The sequence below is a fragment of the Aegilops tauschii genome, chromosome 7 (assembly GCF_002575655.3).
Source record: "Aegilops tauschii subsp. strangulata cultivar AL8/78 chromosome 7, Aet v6.0, whole genome shotgun sequence".
In the NCBI taxonomy this organism is placed as follows: Eukaryota; Viridiplantae; Streptophyta; class Magnoliopsida; order Poales; family Poaceae; genus Aegilops; species Aegilops tauschii.
Window position 1 is genome coordinate 580,593,906 of NC_053041.3, and position 23,251 is coordinate 580,617,156.

General features: G+C 51.2%; 1 protein-coding gene and 1 pseudogene across 1 annotated transcript; one reads left to right on the forward strand and one right to left on the reverse strand.

Moving 5' to 3' along the window:
- Positions 1–23,251, reverse strand: part of LOC109767843 (polyubiquitin-like) — a 160,489-nt pseudogene that overhangs the window by 9,971 nt on the left and 127,267 nt on the right.
- Positions 3,321–4,068, forward strand: LOC109767844 (uncharacterized). The gene has a single exon (XM_020326569.3). It carries the CDS (start codon positions 3,345–3,347, stop codon positions 3,939–3,941), a length of 597 nt encoding a protein of 198 aa, XP_020182158.1. The 5' UTR covers positions 3,321–3,344; the 3' UTR covers positions 3,942–4,068.

Sequence of the window (23,251 nt, forward strand, 5' to 3'; positions counted from 1 at the left end):
ACGTGAGCAAACTACATAAACCAGAGCGGGAACAGAGTGGGAAGTATCATCCTCTTATTGTTGAATCTCCACCGACAGATGACATGGACGCATTATATGCGTGCAGCGTTATTACGTTCTTACTCCGTTCTAGGGACTGAGGAGGCGACCAGAGAGCACGACGGACGCAGCTAGGACGAATGCCGGCGGCCAGCTTCATTGAACCTTGTGTCTGCCGGCGGCCGCACAGACGTCTTTGGCCCACTTGATCACGAACCACAGCACGTCGACGACGTACCCTCCGGTGCTACCGCTGTCTCTCAGTTGCACGCCACCGGCGTACGGCGACGGAGCCTCGGCCGGCGGCTCCAGCCAGGACGCAGCCTCGAGGACGCGGGGCTCCTGCTCCTCCTCTGGTATGACGCGGCCGGCGTGCGCCAGGGCGGCGGCGGCGCAGAGGACGAGCGCCGCGACCAGGACGGCGCGAGCCATTGGTTTCCCCTCCGACCGGCGCCTCGAAACTGTCTGTTGTCAGTCGAAAGCTCGAGATCACACTGACTGAGATCGACTTGCTCGACCGGTTTATATACATTGGCACCGACCCGACGAATGACCGAAACTGCCGAAAGGATTACTGCATGCGTGCGTTGATGGTTCCGCATTGAACAGGGGATCCAACGCCCGAATAAACACGAACCGCAACAGCTAAAAGAAACGCTCGAATAAACACAACCATGCATACATTGGTTTTGTTTCACTTCTTTTTCTCGGATGATGAATGCGGTGGCAGCCACGAAACCAGCGTGATACAGTTCCAGGATTCCAGCCAAAGGCAGCCTCCCGGTTCCTAGGTCGCATTACGTTCAGAAGAAGAAAAAAAAGCTAGAAACTGAAATGGTACACAGATTGACACATGTCCATCGAGGGCTATAGTGTGTCTGTTTGACAGTAGACGCTTTTTCATTTCGGCATTTTTGCTGTAGTTGTGTCTGCGAATTTAAACTTTTTAGGCCGTAGTTTTTCCTGCTTTCCATTTACTCTGGTCTGCCACCTCGGGGAGGCCCGATTGCTTGTAACAGTCTCTGTTGACTCGCGCTTTGCTCCGTTTTTAATAAAATGGGGCGGGGGGAAACCCCTTTGATCAAAAAAAAAATTGACACATGTCCATTGGCGACATTTCCAACAGCACACAACCGACATAGGGAGCTGGCAAGCTAAGCTAAGACTAACCCTAGCAGAGTCATCATGTGTGCAGTCGTCATATGTGTAGTCATCATAATGCACATGAAAATGATCTTGATTTTTTATTTTTATGCTTTCACCATCATCACTGTTGGAGACGCCTCGAAAACACATTTCTGGGACCCCGCTTGGCTGCTTCAGCAAAAGCCTAAGGACATCCGCCCCTCTAATTTTTGAGGCCTAAAGGAGAAAAGGTTGGAAGGTGTGCGAGGCCCTTAAGGACAATGCTTGAATTTTAAGGATCAACCCCTCCACAGTTATCACCGCTGACCACATCCATGAGTTCTTCACTCTTTGGATGCTCTTGCATGACTACCCCACCTTGATGTGCACACCGAGGACGAAATGGTGTGGAAGCACTCCAAAGATGGTGTTTACTCTGCAGCCACATCTTACAAGGCTCAGTTCTTAGGCATTGTACTATCTCCTCTGGACCGCATGATTTGAAAGGCTTGGGACCTCCAAAAGCCAAGTTCTTCGCTTGGTTGGCTTTGCAAGATCGGATTTGGACCATCGATATTTTGGAAGAGAGGGGCTAGGAAAATTATGGTCTTTGCACCCTTTGCAAGAGGGTGCAAGAATCTGGGGCACACTTTTTTTACAAATGCCGGTACTCCCTGAGGCTTTGGAAGCTTCTAATCAAAAAGTTGAGATGGCAGACATCGACACTTCCGCTTGGCATCTTGAGGAATCCATCAAAAGTTGCTGGTCAAAGAGTTCCGGCATGAATAACCCCGATAGAAAGGCCATGGCCTCCCTCCATGCTCGTGTATTGGACTCTATGGAGTGAGAGAAACTCGTATGTTTTCCGCCACAAAAGTGCTCCACCGCCAATCTTGCTCGGCATCATCCCGAACGAGGCAAAGTTATGGTCCACCGTGGGGGATAGAAAACCTAGGAAAGATTGTATCACGAGAGTAATTGTCATGTGGTGTTTGTTGGGTATGTGTAAACTCTCCTCTCCTTAATTAAATACGAGGCCAATCTTTGGCATCCGTTACGAAAAAAATGCACATGAAGCACACTTCATATGTATATGGAGGTTGCCTACCCTCATTGAAGGAGATGTGAAAGATGATAATATAGATCATAAATGGAGTGATGCCTAGATTGATATCTGGATTCTGTTGGAGATCAACACGTCAGGTAGACAATTTACTTGGGCTAACAACCAGGCTCATCTCAAAACCTCCATTAGTTGTGCACGTCAACCAAGTCATGTCTAAAGTCTCCTCCCGTTCGTATCTCCTCCCAAGGGAATACTATTCGGAATATGCCCTAGAAAGGAATTGCACCTACTAGCCTAGACCTAGAAAACCTAGCCTCGACGATCCGGATGACCAGCAAGGAACATGCGGCACCGACTCTTCGATGCCTCCATACAGAGCATCGCCGAGACAGGTCGAGGAAACTTTATTCGCCGGAGCGCCGCCGCCACCTCGAAAAACTAATCCTAACTTGTCTACAAGTTGGCGCCCAAGCATCGGAGTTCTCCACACCTCTCGCCAACGGAGTGGCAGACGCATGGAGGAAGATCCCACGGGCTGGCTGCCCGCGGTTGAAGGTGGAAAGCGGTTCTCCGTCCTGTGCGCCCCTACCGGGAGGGGAAATGATACTTTTTGTTCATGATGCTGATTGTTCATTCTTCTGTTCACGACAGTCGATTTGCATTATATAGCATGGATAATTTTTTTCAAAATGGGGTATATGCTTATGCAATGCAGACTCAAGTCAGATCCTCGCCATCTTGGTAGTTGTTCACGAATCACGATCAGGAATGCTTGTCCGTCTTGATCTTTCACACATTGTATCGGCTTGCAGTAAATGTTATGCTAGTACATTCACTCAGATGCATGCATGCCATAACCGGACCTCCGCTTGTAGGAGCACGTACCTACATGTTGTACAAGCAGATTCCCAAGTCACGAGTTAATCCATGGCTCGTCTCGACCGTTCACAAACTGACACCGTATTTAACCATTGATTTCCAGATCATGAGTTAAGAAAAATCGTGAGATTTTAAAACACCACCGAACGACTTGGACTCCTATATAAAGGAGCCTTGCATTCGGCATTTCCATCAACACCTCAGCACATCATCCAGCAAAGCACACATCCTAGCGATGAAGGGCCTCTTGCTGTGCGCGCTCGCACTTGCCTTTGCTGCGGTTACCACCCACGCCCAGCTGCAGTCCTGCCCGACACGCTGCGGCAAGCAGGCCGACGGCATGGAGTGCCCCAACAACCTCTGCTGCAGCAAGGATGGGTACTGCGGCCTGGGCGTCGACTACTGCAGCGCTGGCGCCGGCTGCCAGAGCGGCGCCTGCTATGACAACAAGATCTGCGGCGCGCAGGCCAATGGTACATTGTGCCCTAACAACCACTGTTGTAGCTCGGGTGGTCGCTGCGGCTACGGCAGAGAATACTGCAGCAACGGCTGCCAGGGCGGTCCTTGCTGGGCTGATCTCAAGTGTGGCCACCTGGACAATGGTAAGCTATGCCCCAACAACCTCTGCTGCAGCCAGTACGGTTACTGTGGCCTAGGACCGGAGTTCTGTGGTACTGGCTGCCAAAATGGCGCTTGCAGCACAGACAAGCCGTGTGGCAACAAGGCTAATGGTGCACCATGCACCAACAACTATTGTTGCAGCCAGTATGGGTCTTGTGGTCTTGGCAAGGATTACTGTGGTACCGGCTGCCAGAATGGTGCATGCAACTAGTAATACTGTGGTACACTCCTTCCTTCCTGGCTGACAAACTCAAGTGCGCACTACCTTGAACTGTTGCCATGGAAGTATAAGCGTTGCAATGACAAAGTATAAGCATTGCAATGAGGAGTAATAATAAGTGGCAATAGCTAATATTATTGTCCCAAATTAAGTTCTACTTGTACCAGCTAAGTATGGTTGTCAAGCTGTCAACATTTGTCCTATTAAATGTTATGTTTTGTTGACATCGTGTAGTGTTATTGTATGATCTGGTGATACTATATATTATCACTTGTTTTAGGTTGCTACTTCTTGACCGGTACGTTTTGTTGCGATGCTGGAATATTGAATAATTAATGTGTTATAATCATGGTTGTTAATTGCTGAAAAAAAACAGAAATGAATACAATAAAACTTTGAAGGGAATAAAAGGATCAAGGTGAACAAAAAAACCTCACTAGAACATTTTTATTCTCTATGGTAAACATGCGAGATGAACTATTGGTTTCACTACCGTGGAACACTGGATCCCGAGCACTTTATGTGTGTTGTCACGCCTTTGATATGATCATTTTGGTTATTTGGAGAACACAACAAAAGTGCACAATATTGCACTCCGGATTTAAATATGGAGCCGCAAAGTCTAATATCTAAACAGATTTTGATAACATCGCAAGTTATGCAAGTGAAACTCTTACTCTGAATCTACGAGAAATCACGATGGTGTATAATATCAGATGTTTGGGACTAGACCAGCAAACAACCAAGAGAACAGATAAGTCCAGTGGAAACGCCACATAATCTAAGTTCCGGACATTCATGGTGAGCAAAAATGGGTTATCATAGGATAAGAACATTCAGATTAAGAACACAAAGCAGCCACAATCACAGGATAAATTTTATCACGTATTAACAAGATTCAGGTTTCACTTAATTCATAACAGAGATCACACTACCATAAGGCACCAACATATGTACTAACAAACAGTACATGACTAAAGAGTTTGACACATGACACAGACTTGCACATAAGAGACAAGGGAAGATGCCACCAGGCGCAGACTGGCGAATCAAACATCCAAGGGTGCAAGGAACTCACTGGCCACCATGAAGACAGAGCACCAAGTGGAGAGTAGACTCCTTCTGGATGTTGTCACCCACAAGGGTGCGACCATCCTCGAGCTTCTTATTGGCAAAGATCAGACGCTGCTGGTCTGGGAGGATGCCCACCTTGTCCTAGATCTTCGCTTTCACATTGTCAATGGTGTTTGAAGATTCCACCTCCAGGATTGTTGGGGATATAACTATTGGGTATGACCCGCCCAGAAGGGGCCGGGTCATACCACTGGCGGTTCATAATGACAAGGCCCATGAAGATGTTGAAGATGGTTGTTCACGAAGCAGGCCTATTGAAGGCCCAAGACCCAAAGGCGACTTGAGACCCACGGGTGTAAACCGCCATATGTTAACTTGTACATTAAGGAAAGTATAGGTTCTGTCACCGAGCCGGACACGTTGTGTATGAGCCGGCCGGGACTTTGTAGGCCGCCTGGGCATCAGCCTATGTATATAAAGGGGTGACCCGGCGACGGTTTAGGGCAAGAAAACAAGAGATCGAGAACTAGGTCAAACGTATTCGCTCCCTGGTAATCGAAACCTAAGCAATACCACCTCAAATTGGATTAGGCCTTTACCTTCACCGCAAGGGGCCAAACCAGTATAAACTCTCTCTGTCCTTTGTCCCGTTTAACCCCTTTAAGCTAACCTAGTTGCGATGGCTCCAGGACTAAGTCCTTCTGCTAGGACATCTGCCGTGACAATTCCACGACAGTTGGCGCCCACCGTGGGGCCAACGCACGGTGGTTTCGAGTTCTTACAGGGCAACTTCGAAGGGATCAAGGGATACGCTGTGGGCCGGATGACCAAGAGTCGTCACGGCAAGCTCTACATCGACGATGCAGGCTGGGGCCCCGAGGCCGGCTCAATTGAGTACGGGAACCGGGTCCCCTTCGGCGGAATCCACGTCTTCATCGGCAAGATCGGTGAACCGGGCCCTGAGCCGGACATCTGCACCGACATCCTCGAGACGGCTCAGCGTGCGCGACCCGCCCAAGTTCAACTCGCCGTGAAGCGTGCCTTTGTTGGTTTCATCCATGGGGCGGAAATTGAAGAAGGATCTGTGTCTGGCAGTGAGACGGCCATCTATTCTGATGATGAGTCATCCACGGGCAAAACTAATTCATTGTATCAACTACAAGACAGCCGGCTTGGGGGCTATTCTGATGGTGACAGTATTCCAGACCCCTATGAGCCGCCGAACAGGGTTGCGATCCTCATGGCCGGTACACAGCCGACGCTTGGTTCAACAACCGCCGCGGCTATGACCTCCAGTTCAATGGCTGCAGCGGCGGCTGATGCTGACGGCTCTACGCGCCCGTCGGCTCAAGTTCTCACAGAGTTATTAGAGGCTCTGGCGACTCTTATGGAGGTGGAAGTAACCCCGGACAACTAGGAACAGCACAAGGTTGACGTGGCTAAGCTGCGAGATGAGATAGCTCAAGCCAAGGAAGAGTTGGCGGCTGAGAACGCTAGGATGACTGCAGAGCGGGCTGTTTTGGATGCCCAGGCGCAACAGATTCCTTCTGGCTCACGTTGGATCAGAACGCTTCAAATGAGGTCATGAGAAGGAGGCACCGGAGTCATCTACCCCCGGTTTATGAGCCAAGGAACCTTTTCAACACGCCTGGAGCAGGGACCAGTGACCCGCCGGTGGTAAACCGGACAGTGGAAGCGCCTGGGACCGGAGCGCTGGTTCAGCCACGCACGATGGGCTCTCCACGTGTAAATAATACCCCGCCTCAGCATGTTACGACGCCGCCGGGTCACTATTCTAACCCTTTGGACAATATGATTGTTGTGGGGACGCGATTGGCGGCTCTACCAGTTGAAGGCGAGTCTTCGATGGTGATAGAGACACGGAGGGCTAGAGAGCTTCTCCAGACAGCTGTGGCTCAGCAAGCGGCTTATTCTTACAGCCGCGAGCGGATTCACTCAACCCCACGTCCAAGCCGGAGTTACAGCAGGCACATTGTCTCGCCAGCAGTTTCAAGCAGTGAACAACACTGTAACCAACCTCGAGGACATGACCCGGCGTGTGGTGGTGCTAATGCTCAGACTTTGGTGGATCAAGGCAGAGCGCTTCGGGAAGGCGAGCTGGCGGCTCAGCAAGCGGCTCATCAATATTCTCCGGTTTATCCGTCAGCTTCGGTGGAGGAAGGCGTAATTTCTAGGATCTTGGGTGTCGTGGAATTGTCACGGCAGATGTCCTCGGGTTAGGACTTAGTCGTGGAGCCATCGCAATTGGGAAGCTTGAAGGGGTTAAGTGGGACAAGGAACACGAGGGTTTATACTGGTTCGGCCCCTTACGGTGAAGGTAAAAGCCTACGTCCAGTTGAGGTGGTATTAATCAGGGTTTCGATAACCAGGGAGCTAAACAGCTATGCCCGGCTCTCGATCAGATTGTTGTCGCCCCTAAACCGCTGCCGGGTCGTCCCTTTTTATAGGGAGGTTGGCACCCAGCGGCCCTTAGAGTCCCGGCCGGCTCATAAGAGTGTCCGGCTCGGACTCTAAACAACACTTGCCTTACACTACAAGTCTACTATAACAATGATGATAACTATGGGCAATAAGCCACCGCCGGGTCTCAGCCCATCTCTGGCCCATTATCTTGAAACTTAGCTCCGGGCTTCTGGCAATGACCCTTAGTGTAACCCGGCCCTCCTGGCGGGTGACTCCCAGGTCTATATCCTCAACATTAGGCCCCAGATTGACTTGAGCCGGCTCGTGTCAATCTTCAACTCTGCCGACAGAAAAATCTCCGGCTTACCGTTCGTGTGAAGGCCATAACCCGGAGTGACGTCATTCTCCGGACTCCGGATAATCCGCCGTGACGTCATCCTCCATTAAGTCCATTTTTTACTCCGCAGATCCACAACGGATCTCTGCTTTTACTGTCTTTGCGAAAATCGAGGCGCCGTGAGGGGGAGATAACCACGCCGTGGTCTCCTTGAATCTCGCGCCCACTTATGACTTACCTTATAAATAGGCCGGCCCGGCACTCTCTTCTCACACTCTCCTTCTTCTTCCTCGCGCTGTCGTTCCTCTGCCCGAGCTTCTGCCGCCGCCGCCGCCGTCGCGCCCCTGATCTTCATCGACCCGGCCGCTGCATCACCCTGACCCGGACCAGATAACGGCGGCGACCTTCGCTCTTCCTCAACTCCGGTGAGTCTTCTCTGCCTTGCTAGAACAGATCTGTGGTAGGGTTCCTCCCGTTCTTCGTGTTTGTCACCTTTGCCCAAAAACTCGGCAGTCCTCGTCACCACTGTAGTCGGTTGATCTTTATCCTTGCGTAAAACCACTGCGGTAGACGTTCGGAACTCATTTCATCTGCAAGAAATCCTCTTTTTACTGCATAAGAACTGTGTTCAACCTCAAGAACTTCTCCTGCCTCTGTTTTTTAGGTCTAGAAAATTTTCTCTGCTCCGACTATTTTGATCCAAAAAAGTTACGGTAGTATGTGAAACCTGTTTACCACACTTAGTAAAAACGCAACCATTGAATCTCGGCGGCTTACATGCCCGGTTTAAAGAGAACCATGCTCTGTAAAATCCTCCGACTTAACTGCAGTAAGCCGTAGATGACCAACTTAACCTGAAAGCTCCGACAGCTTAGATAACCCACCATATCAATATATATCATTAGTCCCCTTCATAAGCCGTCACTGTAGTTTGAATGATAATCCCCGGCTTATAATTAACCCGGACACTTTTCTCTTCCTCATAGACCACCAACCATCACCATGCCTCCCAAGGCTCCCATCACTTGCAACTGGATGAAATCCAACGTCACCGAAGAGACCCTGGCCAACTTTGTTAAGTCCGGATATCTGCCCAAGAAGGAAGTGATGTCCTACCGTGCCCCTGACCCGTCCGAAGAAAGACCTCAGCCGAGGGACGGGGAGGTAGTGATCTTTGCAGACCATATGAGCCGGGGCTTCGCACCGCCCGGCTCAAAATTCTTCCGGGACGTGCTCAACTTCTTTGACCTTCGGCCTCAGGATATAGGACCCAATTCCATATCCAACATCTGCAACTTCCAAGTTTTTTGTGAAGTATATCTTGGAGAAGAGCCAAGTCTGCTGCTCTTCAGAGAGCTGTTTTATTTGAACCGCCAAACCGAGTGCGCAAACGGTCCAAGTCTAGAGTTAGGCGGCATCTCCATCCAACGGCGCAGGGACTGTCTATTTCCTTACGCAGAACCGCCAAGTCACCCCAAGGACTGGAACATGACTTGGTTCTACTGCCAAGACACGTCCCCGGCTGATGAGAGCCCGCTGCCCGGCTTTCGCCCAACGCGCCTGGAGCCGACTCATCCGCTATCCGACAAGTTGACTGCCGCGGAACGCCAGCCTCTGCTTCCAACGATCAATAAGATCAAGGCCCTGCTAGGCAACGGTCTGAACGGAATAGACCTGGTCCGGGTCTGGATCTCATGGCGGGTGATCCCATTGAGCCGCCGCCCCGGCTTAATGTGTGAGTACACCGGGCGAAAGGATGACCCGCAGAGGCACAGTCGCAACGACCTTCCAGAAGACGTTGCCGAAGAAGAGACCAAGGCTCTATTAAACGAGAGCCTGGCAGACTGTGGAAAAACCGGGCTAGCCCCGTTCTGCAAGACCAATCCAGCCCCAGCGGTAAGCCGCTGACTTTAACCTTTCCATTTTTTTACCTGTCATCTTACTAAGAACTCATTACTGTATTTCTCAGGCTGATGATAAATTCTGGCGGGTCAAGTATGACCATGAGGCGGCCAAGAAGGCCAGGAAGGCGAAGAAAGCCGCCAAGAGAGCCGCCCCTCGCAAAAAGGGAAACAGACCCACTGCTTCGGAGCTGCTGCAATTAAGCGATAGCTCCGAGTCAGAGGTAACCTTTAAACTCTTGCCATATTTATTGTTTGCTGCTGTCCACTTTACCATCATTTTGCTTATTGACAGGATGACACCGGCGCCAGTAACCCGGTGATTGAAGAGGTAACATTACTCCCCTCCGACTCGGAGCCTTTGCCACAGCTGAAAGTCCGAAGGGTAACCCGGAAAGTAAGCTTTTCTCATCCATTAGCTCATCAAGACCCTCAATTTCTTTTGAAGCAGCAGGTTCACGAAAGCCGGCATCTCACCCGGGCCCGCAAGGACACCGACCTCTCCGCCGGGTTACCCGACGCGACAAGGAAACGTCGCACCGAGGTCTTTTCTCACTTGTACCCTTTTCATCCGTTGGCGGGTGTTATCCGTCAACCGCTTAATTCTTCTGACTCCAATTACCAGGAGACCTCCCCTTCTTCTAGTGACTCCATGCAGTCAAGTCTGCCGGCCTTCAAAACTGCACCCGGGTAATAACAATCACCTTACATTACCTGTCTGTATTTACTCTTTGTATGCCTAACACTTCTGTCTTTTCAGTGCCCAGGCAAAACTCACCAAAAGAGCAAAGAAGACCAAGTCAGCCGGAGTGCCGGACTTGCCTGAGCCGGAGACGACGGCTCAAGATCCGCCAGCCGCCTCCGAGGCCACCATTCCCATGGATACGGCGCCTGAAGCCCCTGCCCCGACCACCAAGACAACGACCGAAGCGTCAGCTAATCCGGAGGCCTCCGGCTCAACCCCACCGGCTAACGACCCGGACGTGGTAATTACCCGGACGGAGTGTGTTGAGCCGGGGAGGCCGACCGCACTGGCCCAATGCTCCGCGAAGGGGGAGCTGCTGCGACCCCACCGGGCGAATCTGGATCTCTCGGGCTACCCCGATTTGAGCATTGGAGAGCTCGTTTCTGGCTACATCAGCCAGGTTCACAAGAGCCGGGACGTGGAGATCGCCATGGTCAATCAGATCCAACAAAAGTCTGAGGTAACCTTCTGCTGTCTTCTTACTTTCCGCATAGTGATCCTTGTCATGCTAGCCCCCAAGTCTATAACTTATACTTGGCATAGGTTGTAGACTTAGAGTCCGGCTTACTTAATTGAACCAGCAGTACGTAGATAGACACGTTCAATATGCATTAGCCCCCAAGTGCCAAGTGTCTTTGCTTGGAAAGTGCTTGGGACTTATACAATGACTGTTTAATAACCCGGAAATATATGCAGGCTACTGGCAAGAAATTTGAGTCGGACCTTGCGGGTCTCAAGAGCCGGTTAAAAACTCAAGAGATGGAGACCCGGAAGGCGAATGCCAAGTTTGTCTCCAGCATCGCCGCTCAGGAGAAATTGAAGACTGAATTCGACGCTGAGCGGAAGGCCTGGGCTGAGGAGAAAGCTGCACTGGTGACCCGGGCAGAACAGGCGGAGAAGGCCCTCACTGAGAAGACCGCTGAGCTCTCCGGTCTAAAGCACCAGGTTTCCCAAATGGTGGCTGCTATCTTCAGTAAGTCGCCTCACCGGCTTTCATCAAGTCCGCACATGTTACGATTCACCCTTGTCACCGGCTTACCTGACCTTTATTAAACAGGTCCCAGGAGTGCCAACCTCAACCAGAGCGTGGTCACCAAGCTAAAGGCCGTGTACACCCTGGTGGAACAACTCTACACCGGGTCACAGTGCGCCTTAGCTGTGGTGGCCCTATCCAATGAGGTGCCAACCCATCTGGCTGAAGTCCTGCGCCGGCTCGCAGTTTTGCCACAGCGAATCCAAGAGCTACGTCGAGCCTCCGCAAGATCCGGAGCAATTGCCGCGCTGAGCCGGGCCAAAGCCTTCCTGCCGGAGCTAGACCCGGCAGACATCGCCCTGGGTTACCCCAGCCTGAAGGAAGACAGCTCCACCTTCGACCAGAAGGATTTCGCGGCATGCGTGAAGGCTGTACGCCCGGTGGCCACCATCATCGGGAACGACACCGATTTAACCAAGTATCAGCCGGGGTACAACGCGGAGAATCAGAGGATTCCAACCCCTCGCTATGAAGCTCTTAGTCTGATTCCTCCGGCTCGCCAACACACCTACGCCCCCGAGATTGACCCGGCCGGGTTAATTGACGAAGAAGCTCAGTTCGAAGCTCTCAGCGGCATCAACTGGAAGTCGTCGACCTTCGAAGCCTTGGGATCAGCCGGAGCAGAAGATGAGCCGGGGACTTCGACTCAGCAGGCGTCATAAACCGGCTAGCGGCTCACCAAACAACGCTCCACCCTTGAAACTTTGAAAGATTTTTGTAATAGAATAAGTGCAACAATTTATCTCTGCCGTGCCATCGTGCACGTAATGAATGCTGAAATCCTTTGAAGTCATTCTTTTGATGCTCCTCCGGGTCATAATTATCCTTCGTGCTTCTCAACCTTTAAAAAAGTACCTTCAAGCATCTGCATAGAAAGGTAAATCACAAGTCTCAAGACGGCTTACCACCCTCCGGATTAAATGACCCGGGTAGCATGGCTGGTATCTTAACTCTAATGGACTTGTCTTGATGACATCCAGGATGTTTAATTAACAAGATAACTCCAAAATTAAGCCGGTCAAGCGAAACCCGGCCATGCACACGTTGTCATAATCAGAGTAGACTTTGTGATAAATCGGAACTTAGGGGCTTCCAGTTCGAATACGACCAGAGACCCGGCCCGAAAGGGGTTTAAGCCAAGATTCGGATACGATCATATAGCCCCCAATGGGTGTGGCGATGCCAATCAAGAGGGTACCGACAGCTATGTTCTCTTGGGTTCGAATACGACCCATGTTTGAACAGGAAGCCCCCAAGTGATTCTGAAAATTGTTTAACGACGCTGATTCGAATACGATCCACGTCGGTTCTCAGAGGGGTTACACTATGATTCAAATATGATCAAAGGCAACCTCCCAATGAGCTCGGCACTTTGCCAATCAAATGGGTATCGACAGCTATGTTCTCTTTGGTTCGAATACGACCCATGTTTGAACAGGAAGCCCCCAAGTGATCTTACTGCTTACGGCTAGACTCAAATGCGATCATAAGCCGGATCCTCCTTTCAAATTAGTATGACACGTATATTTGGAGGAGAAAAAAGGACAGAGGTCCTGCTTTATTGCTTATCATAATATATATATGTCTGAGATAAATATGTACACCACAAGAGCCGGTAGCTCAAGTGTAATAAGGCCGAAGCTGAGCGATATTCCACGGCCGACGGGTCTCCTCCTCAGATTTACGCGAATCTTTACGCTCCCGAACATCAATGAGGTAGTATGACCCGTTGTGCAAGTTCTTACTGACCACAAAGGGCCCTTCCCAAGGTGGGGATAATTTGTGTGCATCTGTTTGATCCTGGATGAGCCGGAGCACAAGGTCGCCTTCCTGGAAGACCCGGGTTTTGACCCGGCGGCTATGATAACGGCGCAGGTCTTGTTGGTAAATCGCTGAACGGGCTGCTGCCACATCACGCTGTTCATCCAACAAGTCCAGAGCAACTTGGCGCGCCTGTTCATTGTCCGTCTCAACATAAGCCGCCACACGAGGTGAATCGTGACGGATGTCGCTAGGGAGGACCGCTTCTGCCCCATAAACCATGAAGAAAGGCGTGAAGCCAGTAGACCTGTTAGGAGTAGTGTTGATGCTCCATAAGACGGAGGGCAACTCCTCCACCCAACAACCCGACGTCCGTTGCAAAGGGACCAAAAGCCGGGGTTTGATGCCCTTCAGAATCTCCTGGTTAGCTCTCTCAGCTTGACCATTGGACTGGGGATGAGCCACTGAAGAAACATCAAGCCGGATATGCTCTCGTTGACAAAACTCCTCCATAGCGCCTTTGGACAGATTAGTGCCATTGTCTGTTATGATGCTGTGCGGAAAGCCGAAGCGGAAGATCACCTTTTTCATAAATTGAACCGCCGTGGCTGCATCACACTTGCTAACTGGCTCAGCTTCCACCCACTTCGTGAATTTGTCCACTGCCACCAAGAGGTGGGTCTTCTTATCCTTGGACCGTTTAAAAGGCCCGACCATATCAAGCCCCCAGACCGCAAAGGGCCAAGTGATCGGGATCATCCTCAATTCCTGAGCCGGCACATGAGCCCGTCGGGAGAACCTCTGACAACCATCACACTTACTGACCAAGTCCTCCGCATCAGCGTGAGCCGTCAACCAATAAAAACCATGACGGAATGCCTTGGCCACAAGGGATTTTGAGCCGGCATGATGGCCGCAATCCCCTTCATGGATCTCGCGCAAGATCTCTTGACCTTCCTCAGGGGAAATACAACGCTGAAATACCCCTGAAACACTGCGATGATGCAACTCGCCGTTGATAACAATCATTGACTTGGCCCGCCGGATTATTTGCCTGGCCAAAGTTTCATCTTCAGGCAACTCTCCCCGGGTTATATAAACCAAGTACGGCATTGTCCAGTCTGGTATGACATGAAGAGCCGCCACCAGTCGTGCCTCCGGGTCAGGGATAGCCAAATCCTCCTCTGTAGGCAACTTAACCGAAGGGTTATATAGGACATCCAGGAAAGTGTTAGGCGGCACCGGCTTTCGCTGAGAGCCGAGCCGGCTTAAAGCATCAGCCGCCTCGTTCTTCCTGCGATCAATGTGCTCCACTTGATATCCCTGAAAGTGCCCAGCAATGGCATCAACCTCGCGGCGATAAGCCGCCATGAGGGGATCCTTAAAATCCCAAGTGCCTGATACTTGTTGAACCACCAAATCTGAGTCCCCAAAGCACCGTACCCGGCTTAAGCTCATCTCCTTAGCCACCCGAAGACCGTGGAGTAAGGCCTCGTATTCAGCCGCATTGTTAGTGCAAGGAAACATCAATTGTAGCACATACTGGAACTTGTCACCCCTAGGGGAAGCCAATACAACACCAGCCCCCGAGCCCTCCAGCTGCCTGGACCCATCAAAGTGAATAGTCCAATAGGTGTTATCCGGCTTCTGCTCAGGCACTTGCGACTCTGTCCAATCATTAATAAAATCCACCAAAGCCTGAGACTTAACAGCAGTGCGTTGCACATATTTGAGGCCATGAGGCCCAAGCTCAATAGCCCACTTAGCAATTCTCCCTGTAGCCTCTCGGTTCTGGATAATATCCCCAAGAGGGGCAGAACTGACCACAGTGATGGGATGACCTTGAAAATAATGCTTGAGTTTCCGGCTCGCCATGAACACACCATATACAAGCTTCTGCCAGTGCGGGTATCGCTGCTTGGACTCAATAAGCACCTCACTGACATAATAAACCGGCCGCTGAACCGGATGCTCCTTACCCGTCTCCTTACGCTCCACCACCATAGCCACACTGACGGCTCGTGTGTTTGCCGCCACATACAGTAGCAAGGGCTCCTTATCAACCGGAGCAGCAAGGACGGGGGGCTCTGCCAGTTGCTTTTTCAAATCCTCGAAGGCGGTATTAGCTGCATCATTCCAGACAAAGTTATCCGTTTTCTTCATCAACTGATATAAGGGCATAGCCTTCTCACCCAAGCGGCTTATGAACCGGCTTAAAGCAGCGATGCGACCTGCCAAACGCTGAACATCATTTATACATGCCGGCTTAGCTAGAGAAGTGATAGCTTTGATCTTCTCCGGGTTAGCTTCAATTCCTCTGTCAGAAACCAAGAAGCCCAATAGCTTGCCCGCAGGAACACCAAAAACACATTTGGCCGGGTTAAGCATCATCTTGTAGACCCGGAGATTATCGAAGGTTTCCCTTAAGTCATCTATCAGGGTTTCCTCCTTGATGGACTTAACCACAATATCGTCCACGTAAGCGTGAACATTGCGCCCGATCTGTTTATGGAGACAATTCTGTACACAACGCTGGTAAGTCGCCTGCGCACACTTGAGCCCAAAGGGCATAGAGACATAGCAGAAGGCTCCAAAGGGAGTGATGAACGCCGTCTTCTCCTGGTCCTTAACTGCCATCTTAATCTGATGATACCCGGAATAGGCATCCAAGAAACTTAAGCGTGCACAATGCCGTAGCATCAATGATCTGATCAATACGGGGGAGAGCAAAAGGATCAGCCGGACACGCCTTGTTCAAGTCCGTGTAGTCCACACACATCCGCCAGGTGCCGTTCTTCTTAAGTACAAGCACCGGGTTAGCCAACCACTCTGGGTGAAAAACCTCAACAATGAACCCGGCCGCCAAAAGCCGGGCCACTTCTTCACCAATAGCCTTCCGCCTCTCTTCGTTAAACCGTCGAAGGAACTGTCTGACCGGCTTAAATTTTGGATCAACATTGAGAGTGTGCTCAGCGAGTTCTCTAGGTACACCTGGCATGTCAGAAGGTTTCCATGCGAAGATGTCCCTATTCTCACGGATGAACTCGATGAGCGCGCCTTCCTATTTCGGGTCCAGATTTGCACTGATGCTGAACTGCTGAGACGAGTCACCTGGAACAAAATCAACAAGTTTAGTCTCATCAGCTGATTTAAACTTCATTGCTGGTTCATTCTCCGTGGTTGGCTTTTTCAGAGAGGTCATATCTGTTGGGTCAACATTGTCTTTATAAAATTTCAACTCTTCTGTGGCACAAACAGACTCTGCATAAGCCGCGTCACCTTCCTCACACTCCAGAGCCACTTTCCGGCTGCCGTGAACCGTAATGGTCCCGTTGTGACCCGGCATCTTGAGTTGTAAGTACACATAACACGGCCGTGCCATGAACTTGGCGTAAGCCGGCCGTCCAAATATGGCGTGGTAAGGACTTCTTATCTTGACCACCTCAAAGGTCAACTTCTCCACCCTGTAGTTGTTCTCATCACCGAAGGCCACTTCCAGTTCGATCTTGCCGACTGGATAAGCCGATTTACCGGGTACCACACCATGGAAGATAGTATTTGACTGGCTGAGGTTCTTATCAACTAGCCCCATACGACGGAAAGTCTCATAATAGAGGATGTTGATGCTGCTGCCTCCATCCATGAGTACCTTTGTGAACTTATAGCCTCCCACTTGAGGAGCCACCACTAAGGCCAGGTGGCCCGGGTTATCCACCCGGGGAGGGTGATCCTCCCTACTCCACACTATGGGCTGCTCCGACCACCGTAAGTAGCGTGGAACCGCCGGCTCAACAGCATTAACAGCCCTCTTGTGAAGCTTCTCGTCCCGTTTGCACAAACTAGTGGTGAACACGTGATACTGTCCACCGCTAAGCTGCTTTGGGTTGGTCTGATAGCCCCCCTGTTGCTGTTGATGACCCTGACCAGACTGTTGATTAAAGCCCCCTTGACCGTTCTGAGGACCGGAATTTGACCCGCCGCCCGGGCCATGAAAGCCGCCGGCGCCTGAGCCGCCACCCGGACCATTGTAGTTTTTAAAGGCCTTCATGATAGCACAATCCTTCCACAGATGAGTCGCTGGCTTCTCTCTAGAACCGTGTCTCGGACAAGGTTCATTCCACAGCTGTTCCAGAGAAGGTCCTGACCCGCCGCCTCGGGGAGGGGGCCTCCCCTTGCGTCGCTGGTTATTACCTTGAGAGTTGGTGTTGGCTACAAACTCTAGGCTGCCATCGGCCTTGCGCTTGCCTCCTCCTTGGTTCCCCGGGCTAAACTGAGGACCCTTGCCGTTGCCGTTCTTCTTTCCCTTCCCTGCCCTTTCATCATCTGAAGGGGGATCCTTGGTACCATCGGAATCGGCGTACTTGACAAGAGCTGCCATCAGTGTACCCATATCAGTACAGTCACGCTTAAGCCGCCCGAGTTTCATCTTTAGGGGCACAAAGCGACAGTTTTGTTCCAACATTAAGACTGCAGAGCCGGCATCCATCTTATCCGATGAATGTATGATCTCCTTGACCCGGCGAACCCAATGGGTCGTGGATTCACCCTCCTGCTGCTTACAGTTAGTCAGATCCACGATTGACATAGATTGCCTGCAGGTATCTTTGAAGTTTTGAATGAACCGGGCTTTCAGCTCAGCCCAAGACCCGATGGAGTTCGGCGGTAACCCTTTCAACCACGTGTGGGCAGTTCCATCTAACATCATGGTGAAATATTTGGCCATGGCCGCCTCGCTGACTTCCAACAATTCCATAGCCATCTCATAACTCTCGATCCAGGCTGCCGGCTGTAAGTCTGCTGTATAGTTAGGCACCTTCCTAGGTCCTTTGAAGTCCTTGGGTAGACGTTCATTACGGATAGCTGGCTTTAAACACGGGACACCCCCGGTTCTAGTAGGGATACCCGCATCAACGGACATCGTCGGATAAGCCGGGGGGGTCTGGTAAGCCATCACTTGAGGCGCCTGCTCCGCCTCCTGGCGTGCTTGGTCTGCTACGTAGAAGGCTCCATTATGAGCCGGGCCATGACCAGGGGGCGGGTCATGGCGTCGGACATTACTTGAGCCGGTCGCCGAAACCATGTGCCGGCTGTAACTCGGGCTCTGCCCTAGACGAGGGGTTGAATGGATCCTATCCCGGCTGTAGGAGTACGCCTCTTGCTGCGCCAGCGCTGTCTGGAGGAGTTCTCTGACCCGGCGGGTCTCAATAGCCGTCGGAGAGTCGCCATCAAAGGGCAGAGCCGCCAGCCGTGCCGCTGCGGCGACCATGTTCTCCAGCGGGTTATTATAATGGCCCGGGGGTATTGGCACATACTGAGGCGGGGCGGGGGGCCCCTGGGGAGGCCCCATCACTCGTGGTTGAATAAGGGGTCCAGATCCGGGTGCTACGACCCCCGGCGGGTGACTAGACCCTGCACCCGGTGTGTTGAAGAGGTTGTGCGGATCGTAAACCGGCGGGAGTCGAGATTGAGCCTTTTGACGCCTCCTTCTCATGACCTCATTGGCCGCGTTCTGATCCATCGTGAGTTGGAAGGACTGCGCCTGAATCAGCTGAGTCCGGGCATCGAGAGCCGCCCGCTCCGCAGCCAGTCTGATCCCTTCCGCTGCAAGGTCCTCTTTAGCTTTTATCAGATCCAATTTTAGCTGTGCCACCGCTGCATCATGCTGAACTTGATCCGCCGGGTCGACCGTTGCGGTTAACAGGGCCGTCATCTTATCCGTGAGATCCATCAGCACCTGAGCCGGGGAAGGCACCGGGTTATCCGATCCGGAAGCGGGGTTCTGAACAGGCTGCGCACTAGCCATAAAAACTCCAACCTGACTTGGCGGCTCAAAAAGGTCCGGAATACTGCTGCCATCGGAATAACTCATGAGCCTGCCATCTTGAAGTTGGTACAACGATTTTGACTCATCAGCGGCCGACTCGCCGTCAGAGCCGGCGGCCGCCTCATCCCCAGACCCAGATGGATCAGAGGGCCCTCCGTGGATGCATCCCACAAAAGCGCGCTTTAAGGCAGGCCGGGCCCGGGTGGGTCGTGCGCGCTGAGCCGTTTCGATGAGACCGGCGCGGAGATCCGGCTCGGGGCCCGGCTCTCCAATCATGCCGATGAAGACATGAATTCCACCGAAGGGGACCCGGTACCCGTACTCCACTGAGCTGGCGTCGGGGCCCCAGTCCGCATCGTCGATGTAGAGCTTGCCGCGACGACTCTTGGTCATCCGGCCCACAGCGTATCCCTTGAGCCCTTCGAAGCTGCCCTTCAAGAACTCAAATCCACCGTGCGCCAGCCCCACGGTGGGCGCCAACTGTCGTGGAATTGTCACGGCAGATGTCCTCGGGTTAGGACTTAGTCGTGGAGCCATCGCAATTGGGAAGCTTGAAGGGGTTAAGTGGGACAAGGAACACGAGGGTTTATACTGGTTCGGCCCCTTACGGTGAAGGTAAAAGCCTACGTCCAGTTGAGGTGGTATTAATCAGGGTTTCGATAACCAGGGAGCTAAACAGCTATGCCCGGCTCTCGATCAGATTGTTGTCGCCCCTAAACCGCTGCCGGGTCGTCCCTTTTTATAGGGAGGTTGGCACCCAGCGGCCCTTAGAGTCCCGGCCGGCTCATAAGAGTGTCCGGCTCGGACTCTAAACAATACTTGCCTTACACTACAAGTCTACTATAACAATGATGATAACTATGGGCAATAAGCCACCGCCGGGTCTCAGCCCATCTCTGGCCCATTATCTTGAAACTTAGCTCCGGGCTTCTGGCAATGACCCTTAGTGTAACCCGGCCCTCCTGGCGGGTGACTCCCAGGTCTATATCCTCAACATTGGGTGTGACCTGTTTAGTGCCGGCTCTGCGTAACAAGCGTTTACCCAAGGATTTCAATGGTCCTCGCAAAGTGCCTAATTACACAGCAGATCAACCCCCTGAAGCTTGGATTGAAAGTTATGAGATGGCCATGGAAATGCTGGATGTTAGCGATGCTGCATGTGCTAAGTATTTCACCATGATGGGCCGGCTCGCACTTGGTTGAAAGGGCTGCCTGCCAACTCCATTGGGTCATGGGCGGAGCTGAAGGCCCGCTTTATCCAAAATTTCAAAGACACGTGCAAGCAGCCTATGTCAATCCTGGATTTGGATTCTTGTGTCCAAGGTGAGGGCGAGTCAACAACCCACTGGGTGCGCCGGATCTCAACTATTATACACTCGTCAGATAGTATCAACGCTGGCTCAGCGGTTTTAATGTTGGAGAAAAATTGTCGTTTCCTCCCCCTCAAGTAGAAGCTTGGACGGCTTAAGCGCCATTGCAATGACATGAGGGAGCTCATGGCGGCTCTTGTCAAGTACGCCGACTCTGATAGTACCAAAGACCCTGAGTCTGATGAAGAGAAGACTGGTAAAGGGAAGAAGAGCAGCAATACAAAGGGGCAGCAATATAATACGACAAGCCAAGGTGGTAATGGTAAGCGAAAGGCCGACGGTAATTTAGACTTTGTGGCTAACACCAGTGCACAGAATAATAATCAGCGTCGCAAGGGAAGGCCGACCCAGCCTGGAGGATCGAGATTCAACCTCGAAGCAATAATGAACCAGCCTTGTCCGAGGCACGATACACGCGAGAAGCCGGCCACTCATCTATGGAAGGATTGCTTTATTATGAAGGAGTTCAAAGCTTCCAATCTTTTTCAGAACAACCATGGCCCGAACGGCGGCTCAGGGTCCGGCTCTCACGGTTCGGGTTACGGTGGCGGCGGTTCTAATACCGGTTTCCAAGGCCAAGGCAATCAGGGTGGTTATAATCAACAGTCTGGTCAGGGAAATCAGCAGCAGCAGTCTGGTTATCAGAGTAACTCGAAGTAGTTGAATAGTGGACAGTACCACATTTTCACCACAAGTCGGTGTAAGCCAAATCAGGAGCTCCATAAAAGGGCAGTAAATGCGGTTGAGCCGACAATTCCTCGTTACTTGCGATGGTCTGAGCACCCTATTCTCTGGAGCCGTGAAGATCACCCGCCCCGGGTTGATAACCCGGGTCACTTGGCTTTGGTAGTAGCACCTCAGGTTGGAGGATACAAATTCACTAAGGTGCTCATGGATGGAGGCAGTAGCATCAATATCCTTTATTATGACACTTTCCATCGCATGGGATTAACTGATAAAAATCTTAAGCCGTCGAACACTGTTTTTCATGGTGTGGTGCCTGGTAAGTCGGCATATCTAGTGGGCAAAATATCTTTGGAGGTTGCCTTTGGAAATGAGTATGATTCCAGATCTGAGACGTTGACTTTCGAAGTGGTTAAAATCAAGAGCCCTTATCATGCTCTGTTTGGGCGGCCGGCTTATTCTAAGTTCATGGCAAGGCCTTGTTATGTTTATTTGCAGCTTAAGATGCCGGGTCACAAGGGCAACATCACAGTGCATGGAAGTCGCAAGATAGCTTAGAGTGTGAAGAAGGCGATGCTGCTTACGCTGAGTCTGTCTGTGCAACAGAGGAATTGAAATTTTACAAGGATAATGTTGACCCGGCGGATATGACATCTTTGAAGAAGCCAACCACGGAGCATGATCCCTTGTTGAAGTTTAAGTCGGCAGATGACACTAAGCTAGTTGACTTCATCCCTGGCAATTCATCCAAGCAGTTCAACATCAGTGCTAATCTGGATCCGAAATAGGAAAGCGCGCTCATCGAGTTCATCTGTGAGAACTGGGACATCTTTGCATGGAAGCCTTTAGACATGCCAGGTGTACCGAGGGAACTCGCTGAGCACACTCTCAATATTGATCCAAAGTTTAAACTGGTCAAGCAATTCCTTCGCCGTTTCAATGAAGAAAGGCGCAAGGCCATAGGTGAAGAAGTGGCCCGGCTCTTGGCGGCTGGGTTTATTGTTGAAGTTTTTCATCCTGAGTGGTTGGCTAACCCGATGCTGGTACTTAAGAAAAACGGTACCTGGCGTATGTGTGTGGATTACACAGACTTAAACAAGGCCTGTCCGGCTGATCCTTTTGCTCTCCCCCGTATTGATCAGATCATTGATGCTACGACGGGTTGTGAGCGTTTGAGCTTTTTGGATGCTTATTTTGGTTATCATCAGATCAAGATGGTAGTTAAGGACCAGGAGAAGACAACTTTTATCACACCTTTTGGAGCCTTCTATTATGTATCTATGCCTTTTGGGCTCAAGAGTGCCCAGGCAACTTACCAGCGGTGTGTGCAAAATTGCCTTCATGATCAGATTGGGCGCAATGTTCATGCTTATGTGTATGATATTCTGGTGAAGTCCAGGAAGAAGGAGACCTTGATAGATGATTTGAAAGAGACCTTTGATAATCTCCGAGTCTACAAGATGATGCTTAACCCGGCCAAGTGTGTTTTTGGTGTGCCAGCAGGCGAGCTCTTAGGTTTTCTGGTTTTTGAACGGGGTATTGAAGCTAACCCGGAGAAAATAAAGGCTATCACCTCTCTGGCTAAACCGACTTGTATTAATGATGTTCAGCGTTTGGCGGGTCGTATTGTGGCCTTAAGCCGGTTCATAAGCAGGTTGGGTGAGAAGGCTATCCCTCTTTATCAGATGATGAAGAAGACATATCACTTTGTCTGGAGTGACGCTGCTGATCAGGCGTTTGAGGCCTTAAAGAAACAGTTAGCTCAGCTGCCGGTCCTGGACGCTCCCATTGATAAAGAGCCATTGTTGTTGTATGTGGCTGCCAATAGCCGAGCTGTTAGCGTAGCTATTGTGGTGGAAAGAAAGGAATCAATCAAGGAGCATCCGGTTTAGCGGCCGGTTTATTACATCAGTGAGGTGCTCATTGAATCCAAGCAGAGGTATCCGCATTGGCAGAAACTTGTATATGGGGTGTTCATGGCTAGTCGCAAGCTCAAGCAATATTTTCTGGGCCATCCCATTACTGTGGTTAGTTCTGCTCCTTTAGGGGATATTATTCAAAACAGAGAAGCCACAGGTCGGGTAGCCAAGTGGGCCATTGAGCTTGGACCCCATGGTTTGAAGTATATGCCTCGCACAACCATCAAGT

Coding starts and splice junctions, on each gene's coding strand:
- LOC109767844 (XM_020326569.3), top strand. CDS start 3,345: ATGAAGGGCCTCTTGCTGTGCGCGCTCGCACTTGCCTTTGCTGCGGTT.